This window comes from Callithrix jacchus, chromosome 8 (genome assembly GCF_049354715.1).
Source record: "Callithrix jacchus isolate 240 chromosome 8, calJac240_pri, whole genome shotgun sequence".
Classification (NCBI taxonomy): domain Eukaryota; kingdom Metazoa; phylum Chordata; class Mammalia; order Primates; family Cebidae; genus Callithrix; species Callithrix jacchus.
The window spans coordinates 41,263,582-41,278,988 of NC_133509.1; the positions used below are offsets into that span (position 1 = coordinate 41,263,582).

Sequence of the window (15,407 nt, forward strand, 5' to 3'; positions counted from 1 at the left end):
GTGTGTGTATGTGTATTAATATATAATTTTACATTCTTTAAAAAATATGGTGATGCTTAAATTTTGCTTTTGGGTAAATTTTAAGAATGTTTATATTGTTAAATACAACTAGAAGTAAGTGCTTATATCTTACTACTGAAATTGCTCTTAATTCTTCTAGAAGATTTTTTTAGCACTACCCATAAGAAGTGTGTTCTCAATGGCTATGATTGATGGGCTGCTCACACATTCCACATTTCTTCTGCTTCATGCATCATCATCAGCCATCTCCAACACTCCAGTCCTGAATCTGTCCTACTTTCTGTTACCTGATTTTTGCTGGTGATTCATGAGCCAGAATAGTAAAAGAAAAAAATATATGCCTTGGCTTTTCACAATGTAGCATCCCTGGAAACTCTGTGAGAAATCTAGTTTTGGTCATCAGACTCATGCAAATGTAATATTGATTGACAATGATGTATATCGATGTACATACATAACCTGCCTTATGAAAACCACAAAATTTTTCTATTAATGGTAGAATGCATACTAATTATAAACTACTTCTGAATGATGTAGAAACACTTATGTAAATGCATTTTGTCGGACTTCCAATTCTCTCATGTCACTACTATTTTCAGCTGCAGCTACTTTCAAGTGCACTGTTTCTAGTGCACTAAAAAGGACAATTCTTAATTTTCCAAGCCAATATGGTGATAAAGGCTTAGGATTTCTCATTAACACTTTCATAAAAACTGTGAATGTCACACTAAATTGTCTATCATCATGAGTTTAAAGATGAGGAACTAGAAATCCTTTAAAAAATTATTCTAGAGAATGAAAATTGAGCTTTAATCACCGCAAAAGAAACAGTAAGAAGTTAACTAGCAAAAGGCTCCACTGAACTATTTTTATGATAACATCTTTCAGATTCAGAAGCAACTAGGCCTTAAAGAGCTAAAGAAAGAAAGCCTAATGGCTCTAAAATCTCAAAAAAAGGGAGCTGCAAGTTCATGATATTGTCTCAGTGCTTCTATTACTAGACATCAAAGTTATTCCCACAGGTTTCAGGAATGTATAAATGCCAGTGAAGAAGCAAGTAGACTTCACAGAGTCTGAGCCAGAAACTTCAATCTGCGATTCACCTGTGAGTCAAAACTCTTTGCTAATGAATTATTCCAAAGAAAAGACCCTACTGAGAGATACTTTTCTCTATCAGACAAGACCTCCAGGTTCACTAGCAGGGTCAAAGTAACAGGAATGTTCTGGTCTAAAGGTGCTTTGCCTACCTTAATGGACTCCAGGCACTCAACTGGGTATACAGCTTGAACCCATAAAGAGATCACAGTGGCATGAAGAATAAGGTAGAGTGCTCTAGAGACCAGGTGAACAACCACTCCACAAGGCATCTAAATTGTGACCTATATGCAGACTGCAGCCCATTTACAAATGGGTCGTCCTGGTCAATTCAGTGCTGGAGAAGGAGGGATGTCAATATAAAAATAAACGATCTACATACTGAGTTCAAGCCCATTGTATTCAGAGGCAATACATGAAGTGATTCTATTTTATATAAATTCAAACAACTTGGCCTTGTTAATGACATGTTAAAACTCTATCAACATCAAATTATTAATTTCACTTTTTCCAAAATTCAGATTTTCTATGCTTCAGTGTCCCTTTTGCTTTCTGCATATGAAAATATGTTGGTATCCACCATATAAAACCAGAAGAGTTAAAGTAAAATGATGTTTATAGGATTTGCAAATAAAAGAGTTTATGTGGAATGAGCAACACAGAAAGCAATATCCTTGAACTGTGCTTGCAAGGAAAAATACTTTTGTTCATTTTCTATATGCTGTTCAAACAACTGATCTACTCATTAAGATGATGTAATAATTATATTAGTCATTTAGCATTGCATATATAAAACCATGTAAGTTCAATATCCATTAAAGTTAGGGGATTGACCACATTCGGCTTTGTAACTGGGGGATTTTGCATGTACAAAAAATGTTAAAAGAAATTTTAAATGAGTGAAAACCTTCTGGTTGAAAATGGTAAGAATGTCATGCAGAATTAAATGCATTCTTTTCATGCAATGAATAAGGAATATACTAATGCAATTATCAGTTTAACTACTAAGCACCTCTTCTGGTTGGAAGATGTCTTCCCAAATCTCACCACCTAAAAACCCCAAATTTATTTCTTCCTCTGACTAAGGTAGTTAATATTTTCCAGAGAAATACCACTCACATGTGGTAAATAGAGGTAACTAAACTACTAGAGTAATGCCTATGGTTTTGGAGCCCCTACATTTTGAAAGAGTTGATATTTTGAAGTTAATGTTTGGACTTTGAAAAGTGGACAGTCATATTTTTATAGTTCAAGACAGTCCCTCTCTGCCACCAAATTCACACAAGAAACATAAAACTTATTTTCCTCCATGTTCAATTTTAAGAATTTTGCCTGTCGAGTACTCATGTTTCAAGGAAATACACTCTCTCATCAAAGTCTTTCTTACAAAACAAGCACCTCTGTCAGAAGTGTCTTAATTTCTTATCACAGAATTTTATCCACACAAGGAGCAATAAATAATTCATGTCACTGACTCTTTGTTGTGTGTCCCTGAACTGCGAAGAGCTGGAAGGCTGACAGCTGTGTCAGGACAAGCACCAAAGATCTGACATGACAAGTGACTAACAAGTTTCTTTCAGTTCATAGTGAAAGAAGACAATGGCCCAAAGTGCAGAAAGAAATCCTAAAACAAAATAAAACTGCTTCTTTCTTTTTACCTAAGTGTTTGCTATGAGCTTATTTCCAACCCACAAGCCCTGGTCATTTTATAGGACTGCCCAGCCCCCTTTATTCCTCACACTGGCTTGGCCATTTACTCCTGGCCACGGATCAATATGAGCAATTCTTGGAGAAATACGATGTCTCCATGACAACCAAGCCACAAATTCTCAGTGGAAGGCAGTGAGACCAGTAGTGAACTCTCCAGAGGTTTCTAGGCCTATAAGGCAAGATGTCTTAAAATGCAGGAATGGACAGAGGAAAAAGCCAGAGTAATTCATTCTTTATTACTGGTATAATGATGTCCGATGTATAGAACTGTAGTCACTTTTTGAATTAAGATTCTTTTTCGGTACCTATATTTTCTAATTAATCTTTCTTTCTTGATAAATGCTCTTGTGTTTATGAATCAGATAGAAAATGTTATATTTGAATCTCTCATTCTACTCATTTCAAAAGTAGAAATTTGTTCTAATTTTGAAATAGTATAAAGCTGATTTATTCTTATCAAAAATAATGAACACTTAGGTAAAAACCTGACTCACAGATTTACCTGCCTGACAAAATGAGTGATAGAAAACTGTGTATTAAGATACCTTTAAAACCGAATCAAAATTTGGCAAAATTATTCAAAACTAAAAGTAACGGATAAATAATTTTTATTATAGAAATTTGACACTACCATTTACCTTCTCCCTTTTAGAGTGAGACTCATCTACATTTTTCTTTTAGCTATTATGGCAGGGGGTGGGGTTAATTTGCTCATTAAACATCTCTGTCGTTGCTAAAGATGCCTTTTCTCAGTTCCATGGGGTCTGAAAGCAGAAGTGTGGTTGAGAACGGGCACACGGCAGCAGTCCATCTTCAGAGGAATCTTGGTGGAGTGAAGAGGACTGATATACAATGCCATTGCCACTGCACCTATTGGGGTTCCGAGATGACTTAGGGGACCTGACATAGATTGCAGGCTGCACCTTTCACTGAAAATTAAATCTCAGTAGCTCTCCTTGGGGAAGGATCAGGGGACTGTTTGCAGCTGCCCCCTGTCAACGAAGGCTACAAGATTTGGAAATCTCTTAACTAAGCTGACAGGCCACAGAGAGGATGAATCAAAAATATGATACATGGATCAGCACACAAAGATGTGAGAGGGTAGAGGGTACACAGGTGCAAGATACAACAGGAACGACAAATATGAAGTGGAGGAGATATTTAACTCTTTCATTCATGATAATAAGGTACCTTCTAGCACCTTATAATTGTGTAGTTATCCAGGAATGTTCATTTGACTTTTACAGGATTTTTTTCTTCTAATTAGTTGTTTAAGGCTAGGCATGCTTCAAAACAAAACAAAAATAGAAACAGAAATCCAGGTATAAGGGTTTCTAGCTGTATCCTTCTAGTACATTTCTTTTATTTCTATACTGTGTGTGTGTGTGTGTGTGTGTGTAACTTTGACAAAGAATAGATTTTATTGCATGAGAGAAGGGTTACTATTTTCTAGACTTTTGTTTTTCCCTAAACATGCGACAGTATTCATTACCATCATGCGAAAATCCTCTCAACTCAGTTACAGTCCTGTTTGTTTTTAGGAAGATAAATAGAATTGTAATTATGACAATTTCTCTTTTCACCTCCATCTGTCCACTTCTCCTCCACTCTTGTTAGATCCCATTATTTGAAATATTAAAAATGTTGCCATTCCTCTATAGTTTCCAATCTCTGGCTCTATTAACCATTTAGCCTAAAATTGATGATAATGAACTAATAGTGTCAGCTTCCCTTCTCAGTCATAAAGCCTTTGTACTTCCTCCAACTGAATTCTTGATGAAAGAGGAAAAGATAACAGCTCCACACTGTGACCCCTGGAGGTGACCATTAATTTGACAGTGCAGCTGCTAAGAGAAAACAGCATTACAATGTTCTCTCCCCGCACCCCCTTCGAAGGACCCCAAAGCTGTGTCAAATTTATCATTTTATACTTGACTATTTTTAAATGGCTTTCACCTGGACTCTCAGACTCTTCCAAGGCACATCTGTCAGGCATGTCCTTCGCATCTTGGAAGTTTGCCGAGTTTGAGTTGCTGTCATGCTTGACTGGACTGACTGGAGCTATTAAGGAGGGGGGAAGAGAGAGAGAGAGAGAGACAGAGAAGACAGAGGATGAAAAAGTAGTAGCAAACACCATTAAAACATTTCCTTTCAGTTCCACAGATATTTCCAGGGACACACTATGTAAACACAAATAATAAATTGAAATAAAATGTATCCTCTAAGTATTTATTGGCAGACATGTAATTAGTTGAAAAATCTATAGATGTGACTTTATCTTAGAAGAAAAATAAGTTCATGGCATCAGCTTAAAAGCTACAAAGTAACAAAGTGATCTCTTCAAAGTAGAAATCGTATTTTTAATGCATAAATCTAAAACAATATAGTCAATTAACGGCAATGGAACACAGAGAGAACCATCAGCCTAGTCGATTAGAAAGACCAGCTCTGTACTGGTGGCAGTGGTTCCTCTCATCACACAAATCACAGCTAATGAACATTTTGTGTACATTTTGGCTCTCTTTCATGAAATTAAAAACTATGGTACTAAACACCAAAAAAACTAGTACCATAAAAAGTAAATTTTAAAATATAACAATATACCTGAGTATTATAATAAGGAGGGCTGTTGTTTTGAATGGTAGGTCTCCAGACAACCTGTCATGAGATACTATTTCCTAAGTAGGATTATGATCAGAAATGGAAGCTAGTACAGAAGTCTAAAATTTCCTATAAACCTGTGACACCCACTAATTCTGTTTTGAGAAACAGGCGCAAGTTTCCACATTTTCCACAAGTTGTAATACCTGCTCTATATTATCCCCATGAAATAACACATTTCCATGTTACATTTGTTCTAGAAAATATTTGTCAGAAAAAGTGGGCTGGTCTTCATGAAAAAACTCAGAGAAAAAATAAAACAAGCCTTCAATAGCATAAATTAGGTCACAAGCCAAACATTCTAAATATATAGATACTGTTGAATACAATGGAATTTTATTTATTGTAAGTTACTGCAATAAACACAGCCGCTGATATGATAACACATGCAATATATTTATAAGCCATAAATGCAATAAACAAAATATGCATTTGCAAATCATATGTAAGATGTTTGTTGGCACAGGAGAGTGGGCCTGGACACTGTTTCTAAAACTTTGTTAGGAGACAAGAGAGCAGTGCAGCAGCTGAGCCTGTGGTACTTCACACATCTGATACATGACACAACCCCTTCCTGCCCAACCAAGGTCCAAGCAGCATTGGTAGTGTCCACACCTGCCACACCCCTCCACTTATTTTAGTGGAGTGTGCATAGCACTGATGTCTGTAACTTGAAGACCACATAGACACACTTTACAGAAGACCGGTAACATGATTCTGGTTTAAATATTCCCTCTAGATTGTTTCACCAACTCTCTAAGGATGCAGGTATGACTTCTCTGCTCCATGAAAATGCCACTATAGTTAGAATTCACTACTTCTCTAAAACCTTTCTTGGGGAACCAAATGTAAGAAAAGCATGAAATTGCTATTTTCAATAATAAATCCAATCTTTTCATTTTGATCTATATATTTCTATGCACTTCATAAGCAACAGTGTCTAGGCCATAGAAGGTATTCTTGAAGACTCTGTGAAATGAATGAATGAACACATGAATGATGCAGAAGTACCGTGTTAAATGTCCTCCTGATCCAAGAGGATATGTGCTTTTAATTATCTTTTCAATGGATCTGTTCAATTTCTTCGTTAGACCAACTTGAAACCAAGGATGCATGTTTGCAAAATGGTGATGTTGGTTTGTGATATGGAAGAAGAGGATGTGTGGCCTAAGCAGTTATTGATGTAGCTGAGTTTAATTTTCTTTAGTTTAGGTCATACTTACAAATTATTTTTTAATCTACAGATTGTTTGTGAAATGTTTAAGTGGTATAGTTAAATGAATCGAAGTTTCATTCAGAATAATATTACGTTGGTCAAGATTTCCTTGCCTACTTTAATGATTTTTATCTCCATATATCTTACTTGATAATTTTGTGAAATATTTACATTGGCATTTATAAAAGGAAATAAATCATATAGCTAAATCTATTACTAAAAGCCAATGAGGTAGCACCTCTATTGATTTGGGCAAATGCATTGCACTTGCCATCCAACACACTGTTCTTCATAATTTAAAACTTTTGTCCATTCATTCATTTATTTATTCATTCCTTCAACAAATATTTAGCACAAAATAAATATTCAGAAGATGCTGTTCTAAATCAGGGACCTCACAGAGGAAGAGGACATGGTATTAGACAAACAAAGTACATGTCTGCAACCATCCTTTGTGGCAATAAAGTGGTCCCAGTATGAACTGATATCCTAAACCTCTCAAAAAGGCCAGAAAGTTATGTGTAGCTTTAACTGCATGATCTTCATTGAACTCACACTAGTAGGTACCATGTGACTACTTTGCTTCCACCTTTCATTTTGGAGGGTTTGGCTTGTGTGGGGGAGGGGAAATAAAGACGGTTATTCTTCAGATATAGTGCTTGGTTACAGATGAGTTTCCAAATTTGAAATGGTACAAGAGTTATCATTTTTACTGGGCAGTTCCTAGAGCATCCAATTAAATTTACTGTAGAAGAAGTAGCTACATTCTGCCAGTTGGGAATAGCAGGCATTGGAGAGGTTAATTACTGCCATTCTACTTTTTCTTTGTGTGTTTGCTTGATAAGCTAATCCTTGCAATGGTTCTTTTGGGTGTTTCCTGTGATGTTTCATCACTGAACTCTGACATGGTATGTGACCAAGGCTTCTCTAATGAATCACTTCCAAAGTGATGAATCAGCAAATATTGATCTAGTGTTTATTATGGGCAGAGCTCTGTGCTAGACTGTGAGGAGTAAAGAAATGAAGGCACTTTTAATGTGCCCTCATATAACTTGTGCTCTAGTTGAAGTATGATAAAAAGTAACCAGTCAGAGCACTAAAGGCAACATTCTTAAGAGGGGCATGGTTTTTAATAGTGCAGAGGAGAATTCCTCTACAATAGAGTAGTCTGAAAGTAAAATTTGAATCAGACCTCCTTGAGTAGGAATGTGGGAAGCCAAAGGGAGCTTGCTGAAGGCAAAAGAAAAGAGTGTGAACCTAGGCACGGCCAAAGATACACATTAGCCTAGTTTTGTTAACACTGCTGCCTACTTTGGGATGTATTTTTAATGAATTCTCTTTACATGTCTCTTTGACATGTAAATTGCTTTTTTTTCTAAATTGCTGTTGTTAGCTAATTCTTCTCACCTGTAAAAATTAGCTATAGACAGGTTTTTCCTGGCTTTAGATAGTCAATAATTTGATCTTTACTGATGGTGGGCCCATTTATCACAGTAAGTTGTCCTTTTACTATACATATTGACTTTTATTTATCAATACCAAAGTCCATTTGTAGCTCATCACTAAAGTTCTTGGATATTTTCAGTAGTTTTTGAAGGTGCATTTCAGAGCTTGGCAGAGAGATACTTTTGACATCAATATAATGCAAATGGTTGCTAGACTCATCTTCAGCTTAAAATTAACTGTTTATTTCTTCTGTATTTCTTCCGAAATATATTCTGAAATATTCCACATCTAAGGGGAAGGGGCAAAAAAGGCAAACTCTTCTGGACAGTCTGCCACTGAAAGATGTAAGGCTATTCCATTTACTCATCACACGCCTCAAAATACTGATGACTGAAAGGCCAGTGTTCTAAATATCTTTGCAATATCTTTGGTAGCTAGATAAGAGGAGTCTATGAACTTTGTATGGATGTGTTTCACTACGGTGCATTTAACTACTAGTGTAATTATTGTAGATCGTTAAGAAATGAATCATTCAGCCATAGACAAGACAAAATCAGTAGTTTTTAAACTACATTCAAGAACACTGTAAGAGGAAATTCAGGAGACAGTAGGAGGAAGACTCTATGGTAGGATTTGTTGCTAAAATTTAAAAAGTGGTAGCAGGTGTTCTCATTTTTCATCACCCGCCTATGAGTGAGAATATACGGTGTTTCATTTTTTGTTCTTGTGTCAGTTTGCTGAGAATGATGTTCTCCAGATTCATCCATGTCCCTACAAATGACACAAACTCATCATTTCTGATTGCTGCATAATATTCCATAGCGTATATGTGTCACATTTTCCCAATCCAGTCTATCATCGATGGGCATTTTGGTTGATTCCAGGTCTTTGCTATGGAGGGGAGTATTAAACACTGGGGTCTACTGGGGGGAAAAGGGGAGGGCCAGCGGGAGGGGGAGGTGGGGAGGGATAGCCTGGGGAGAAATGCCAAATGTGGGTGAAGGCGAGAAAGGAAGCAAAACACACTGCCATGTGTGTACCTATGCAACTGTCTTGCATGTTCTGCACATGTACCCCCAAACCTAAAATGCAATAAAAAATTAAAAAAAAAAGTGGTAGCAGGGCCATCAGTGATAATACTCCTTCACCTTTTCTGTTCTCTATTTTGGTTTTGGTTATCCTCTAAAAATTCCCTTCTTCCTTTTCTCATCATTTGCAGAAAAATGGTATTAGCTGTTCAAGGGGGTTAGGCCTAGGCAGCAAACAATTCCCCCCAGAACATGTCCCCATCCCCAGCAAGCAAGTGGCCACTGGAAAACAGTCTCCATCCACTTCCACAAACAGTGGCTGGATTTTCCAAGCTTGGCCACTGCTGTTGGATAGATGGAGCCTGTTAAAAAAAATATCCCTATAATTTACAGTGTGAATAAAAACTTCAGCTCTAAATAACATTTTCAATACAATGACTTAGGAATGACTTAAAAATATATCTCATTCATTATCTGTATAGGCTTTTTGGAGGTAATGAGGATCTTTATAGGAAAATAAATAAAAAGAACAGTTTGAAATGTTGGACAACTGAATAGAATATACTAGTGTAGAATGAGGTAAAATCCGAAGAAAAATCTTAATTACATAGTAATCAGGCCACAGAAATAATGTATAGGATGCAGAGGTCCAGAAAGACTGAAAGATAGCTCATACCTGTGGAATAAGCAGTGAAAAAGAGCTCGGACTTGAGTTGCTAGCTCAATATTGTAGCCAAGAGTTGATTATCATCCTGCTATATAATTCAGATCTGTCTCCAATTTTAAAGAGACACTATAAAATAAACTAAAAGATATTATTCTAGAAGTATGGAAGTGAGAGAAACTGTACAAAACTCAAGTAGAAGAAAATATTAATGCAATAATAGCAGATCTCAAAAGACTGCAAGATATTTTAAATCTATGAAAAGACGGTAAGTGATAACACCAAATTTGTAAACAAAGATGTCATTTGAACAGACCCTAAATTCACTTTACAAGTGGCATCTCTCTGGACAGATATCTTATCAGGAAACAGTATCTGGCTAAAGAGCTGTGTACACATTACCCTTACTTTAAGAGCATCTATTGAGATAATCAAGTGCTAGGACCTGATTATATTTGAATAGCAACAGCTACATTCTGCATTACACTTCAGGCTTACTTTGTCTTCAATGTGGACTGGAAATCAGGGAAAAATCATGTAGAAATGTTCCCAATTAAATTAGATATCTAATGCGTCTTCATAACTAGTAACTATTTTACAGGCAGGTTTAGCAAGATGAGTTAAGGTTAGACTTACATGTTGTGCCATCTTCCTGCAGTTGTAATCTAACATGGGATATTATTTTGTCTGGCATCTTCTAGAATGAATCACTTTAAACATGACCTGTTTTTCAACTAATAAATAAATTTTCTGAAATGTTGCAAATATTAAGTGTTATTTTTGTATTCTTAGCTAGATGTAGAGAATTTAATGTATTCATTTCAAAACACAGAGGATTAAATTATTTACTGTTTAGGCTAAGGGGGGAAAAAACCTGTTTATAGCTAATTTCCACAAGTAAGAAGTATGGCTAGACCGCCCAAACAAGTTTGGAGAAGATAAATTAGAAAGAGGTATCAATTGCTTACTGAATCTTTTTAAACATTGCTGTATTCCTCTAAAATACAAATACTGTTCTGTTATTCAGGATTTTGAGCAATGGCCTGCCTCAGTAAGCCTGACAAGCAAGCAGATACTGCACTTCTAGCCTAATGCAAGACACAAGGTAGATACTCCGGAGTACTTATCATATGACTGTTTGAAATTGCGAACAAGGATTCCTGAGAAGTAAAACAAAAAAAAATTTTTAAATCGATGATTAATTTCACTTGCAGTTTAAGGGGAAAATCCCAAGGTCTAGCTAGGGTTTACAGCTCAAAGTTACTCAAACATCTCCAAAACCTCTTATTAATGCCAACAGGAAGTCTGCATAAAGAAGGAGACTCCATCTGACTTAGTTTTGGATGGAAAATGATATTCCACACTGTTTAGTCCCCAAATATATGTATTTATTTTAGAAAGAATATAAAACAATTTCATTAAAGAGATGAGCTTAAGAGTTTGCAAAGAGGGAATGTGTTGGAAAAAAGCAAATAAAAACAAAAAGCATATTTAAACCAGAAGATCAGGCTTTCAATCTTACGCCTGCTCCTAATAATGTAACCTTGGGCATGCCATTTCACTTTCTTAAATTCAGGTTCTTTCCTTTATAAAATGAGGTAGTTGATGTACACAGCCTCTTTGATACCTTCCAGCTTTGAGACTAAAATATTCTGCCAACTAAGAATCCAAGACCACTACACTAGTGTTGGAGCTACTAAGGACTTCTGAGGCCCTTTCTGAATTAAGGAAGGTTGGCATTTTCTAAAAGATAAAGTATTCCTTCTTGGTTTCAGTTTCCCAGCAATAATGAGGTTCTCGATGATTGTTTGTTGAACAAATGGACAAGGTTATGGAGCAGTGGAGTGTTACTGTATACTCATACTCTCTTCAATCCAAAGCTCCTAAAGGAAGAATCAGTATAGTCCCAACTCTTTCTGTTTCTTTTATATGTAGGGATGGGGTCCATGAAGTCATTTTGTCTTAGTCAAGCCAGGCACGAAGGCTAACTCAAATCAAATTATCTAAACACTCGGGATCTGAAACAGATTATAAGCATATAGGAAGAAGAAAGCATTACAAAGAGCAAATGTGTAGGTTGGGAAGTAGAAAAGCAGAATAATAGGGAATGGTGCAACTGCTTTCCTTCCTCCTACTGCATTTCCTCACTCCCACCAGGGTAATTCTAAGAGTTCCCATTGGGAGGTTTGCCTAGATTACTTATGTGCTTCTTCAGAATACCATTTTCATGGGAAGCAGTGTTTCCAGGAGAGAGCTGGTGAGTAGTTGAGCAGGTACTTAAAGAAAAATTCAATAATTTCCATGACTTTGGTCTCTGAATAGTACTGAGTAAATCTAGAGTAGAAATAACTAAGAGAACTTACTTCTTATTTTTATCTACTATTTGGTCAAGAAGAGAATTTCTAGATACAGGAAGTTAATTGTATCTACTAAATTAGTAAGCTCAATTCCAGTTTTCGATACCAGAGAGATAATGAATGAAAAGAGATCGAGAAACATCTGAAAAGATCTTTTCATCACTAAAAGAAGTATGGTGAGGAATTATTTTTAAGAATGAATAGAAATGAACTCCACTCTTCATGCAATTTAGATTTTGCAAAGTCATTTGACTTTTAAAAACCAAATCCTATGGTAAATACAGAAATGTATTAATTTTACTTATTGTACTCAAGTTCAAGAAAATACTAAGTTGAAAGCAGGAGTCCATTCCAAAGAGGAAAACAAATAGATACCCACATATTGATGAATTGAAGAACAGTCAGTAAAGGTAAAACTCTAAGATGAATTTATAGTAAACTTCCCAGCTTGTATTTGAAAATTTAGAAGGAGGCCAGGAAATCAAGAGACCCTTCAATCAAACGAGCATCATGCTAGCATTAGAGACTAGAGATAAACATGATTTATATGTGAACTTAAGGATTCACATCACACGGCAATTTAAACCAAGGAAAAGCACCAAAAAACAGTCCCCTCTTGAATCAGTGGGAGAAAAAAAACTGTCAAATTGCACTAGCATTGGAATTCCTAAGAGCAGTAACCTTTCCACAGACTGAACCTAAGACATCACCATCAGTGTGGGGAGAATGGTTGGCAGGCAGTCTCAAATTCCCAGCTGATACCCGTCTCTATCTCAAGGGAAAGTGTTTGTCTCAGATGGTTTAGTCAAGTGTCAGAGCTCTTTAATCCCCCAGATTGGAAATGGAAAATAAGAAAATCACATTATCGAGACTATGCCTCTGTTTTCTAGTTCTTTGTCAACATTAAGAAGGATGTAAGGAAGGGTTACCATATTTCATATCATTAGGCTGAGTTACTCTGACTGTGACTTATTTTTATTTGAATGACATCAAAGTGGTATGTTAGCATACTTGAAAACATGCTAAGATTGAATGAAAGATATGCTTGGGTGCTAACAAGTATTTTACCACTATATAAAAATGTAATCAGTAGTGAGCATAACTTTCTCACATCCCACACCCTCCATATGCATTCACATGACACATGGAAAGCATAGGTGGTCTATTGGCATTGGCTGGGTCTTATGATCACACGTCAATGTAGCCACACATTTAAAAGTATTAGTTATATTGAGAGATAAATAACAGAAAGATGCCTTCCCAAATCTTTACACTGTTTCACTGCATAACACTCAGTATTTGGACTAATATCGCAAAGAGATGGTCACTGAAAATATGGAAGTGATGTTGATATGTGGTAGAGAGTCTCATTTAATACTACGTAAGCCACTGATATGTATAAATAAAGGATTAGAGAAACACACCTAAAGAAAGCCAAGTTTTAAAGAGCAAACATGCATGTGGATAAAGGGAAACTAGTAATCTAATGATAGTTCCGGAAAGGTAGGTTCAATACAAAAAAGATGTTATCATATTGGAGAACAAAGAATAGGAAACAAAGGGTAAGAGATGAATAGATATTTCTAGATAAGACAGTTTACTAGATTAGTGTAGAATCTCTCTCTTAATATAGTTTTACACATTGTTTGGAAGAATGAATGGTAAATCTCCAGGACACTAAGGGTTCCTGAGTTGTGAGATGTTAGACTAATTAGATTAGCTATAGAAAACAATCATAAGGCAGAATGAATGGGAATAAATATTGCATACACATTTCAGTATTGTTAAGTTTGGGAAACACTTAGAGGAAACATAACCCAGATATATGTAATACGCTAATCATCAGAGAAATGTGAATTAAAACCACAATGAGATATCTCACTCTAGTCAAAATGGCTTTTATACAAAAGACAGGCAATAACGAATGCTGGCAAGGATTTAGAGAAAGGAGAACTCTTATACACTGTTAGTGGGAATGTAAATTAGTACAGCTACCATGGAGAACAGTACGGAGGTCTCTCAAAAACTAAAAATGGAACTACCATATAATCCAGCAGTCTCACTGTTGTGTACATATCCAAAACAAAGGAAATCAGTATATCAAAGGGATATCTGTACTCCCATGTTTATTGCGGCACTATTCACAGAAGTTAAGACATAGAATCAAACCAACTGTTCATTAGTGGATGAAGAAAATGTGGTACTATACAAAAGGGAACATTATTCCGCCATAAAAAAGAATGAAATTCTGTCATTTGCAACCACATGAATGGAACTGGAGGACATTATGTTAAGTCAAATAAGTCAGGTATAGAAAAACAATATATTAGTTCTCACTAATATATGAGAGCTAAGAAAATATTGAACTCATGGAGATAGTAGAATGATGGTTATCAAAAGGTTAGTGGGAAGTGGGGGATAAGAAGGGATGGTTAATGAATATAAAAATACAGTAAGATAGAAGGAATAAGATCTCATGTTCGGTAGACTATAGTTAACAATAATTTATCGTACATTTCAAAATAATGAAAAGAATAGAATTGAAATGTTCCTAACACAAATAAAAAGTGCTTGAAGTAATGAATACCTAATTACCCTGAATTGATCATTACACTTGTATTCTTATGTCAAAATATCGATTGTAACCCATAAATATCTATAACTAGTGTGTATTCATAATAATTACAAATAAAAATTTAAAATAACGTGAAGTATATGTAATAAGAACACGAAACTGATCTATCATTTGTTATGACTGAAGGCCGTTGTGTCAATGTAAACATGTAGGAAAATGGCTAGCAGAAGGCTAGTGCTTTAGGAAGGGGATGAGCAAGAACACCAACCACAAGACAACCAAGTTGAGCCCATGAGGACTCTGCACTTCGGAACACTGAGTGTATCTCCAGTCACTATAGCCCATGCAGAAGACAGTAGAATTTAAGAGGCTATCCAAAGATCTGGGAGGAAGTAATGGAGAACAGAGTTTATTTATATAAGAATATCTCAAGAAGAGATTGAGAAGACCAAGACTCTAGTCTGAAAGTAAATCTGAAGAAGAGCATGACTGATATTTATAAATTTGCTAAAAAGTTATCTATACCTATGATGGTCATTTTTCTCACTTCTCATTCCTTCAACCCATTAAGATGGTTATACTCTCCCTCTTTTTTCCATTACTAGAGTCACTCCTCTATTTTAACTATCCAATA

General features: G+C 35.8%; 1 protein-coding gene across 1 annotated transcript in view; it reads right to left on the reverse strand.

Annotated features, from left to right (window-relative positions):
• Positions 1 to 15,407, reverse strand: part of WDR72 (WD repeat domain 72) — a 210,639-nt gene that overhangs the window by 3,238 nt on the left and 191,994 nt on the right. Inside the window, exon 19 of the mRNA XM_009005469.5 lies at positions 4,783 to 4,887. Within this exon, the coding sequence (XP_009003717.4) occupies positions 4,783 to 4,887 (105 nt within the window). The remainder of the gene's footprint in view (positions 1 to 4,782; positions 4,888 to 15,407) is intronic.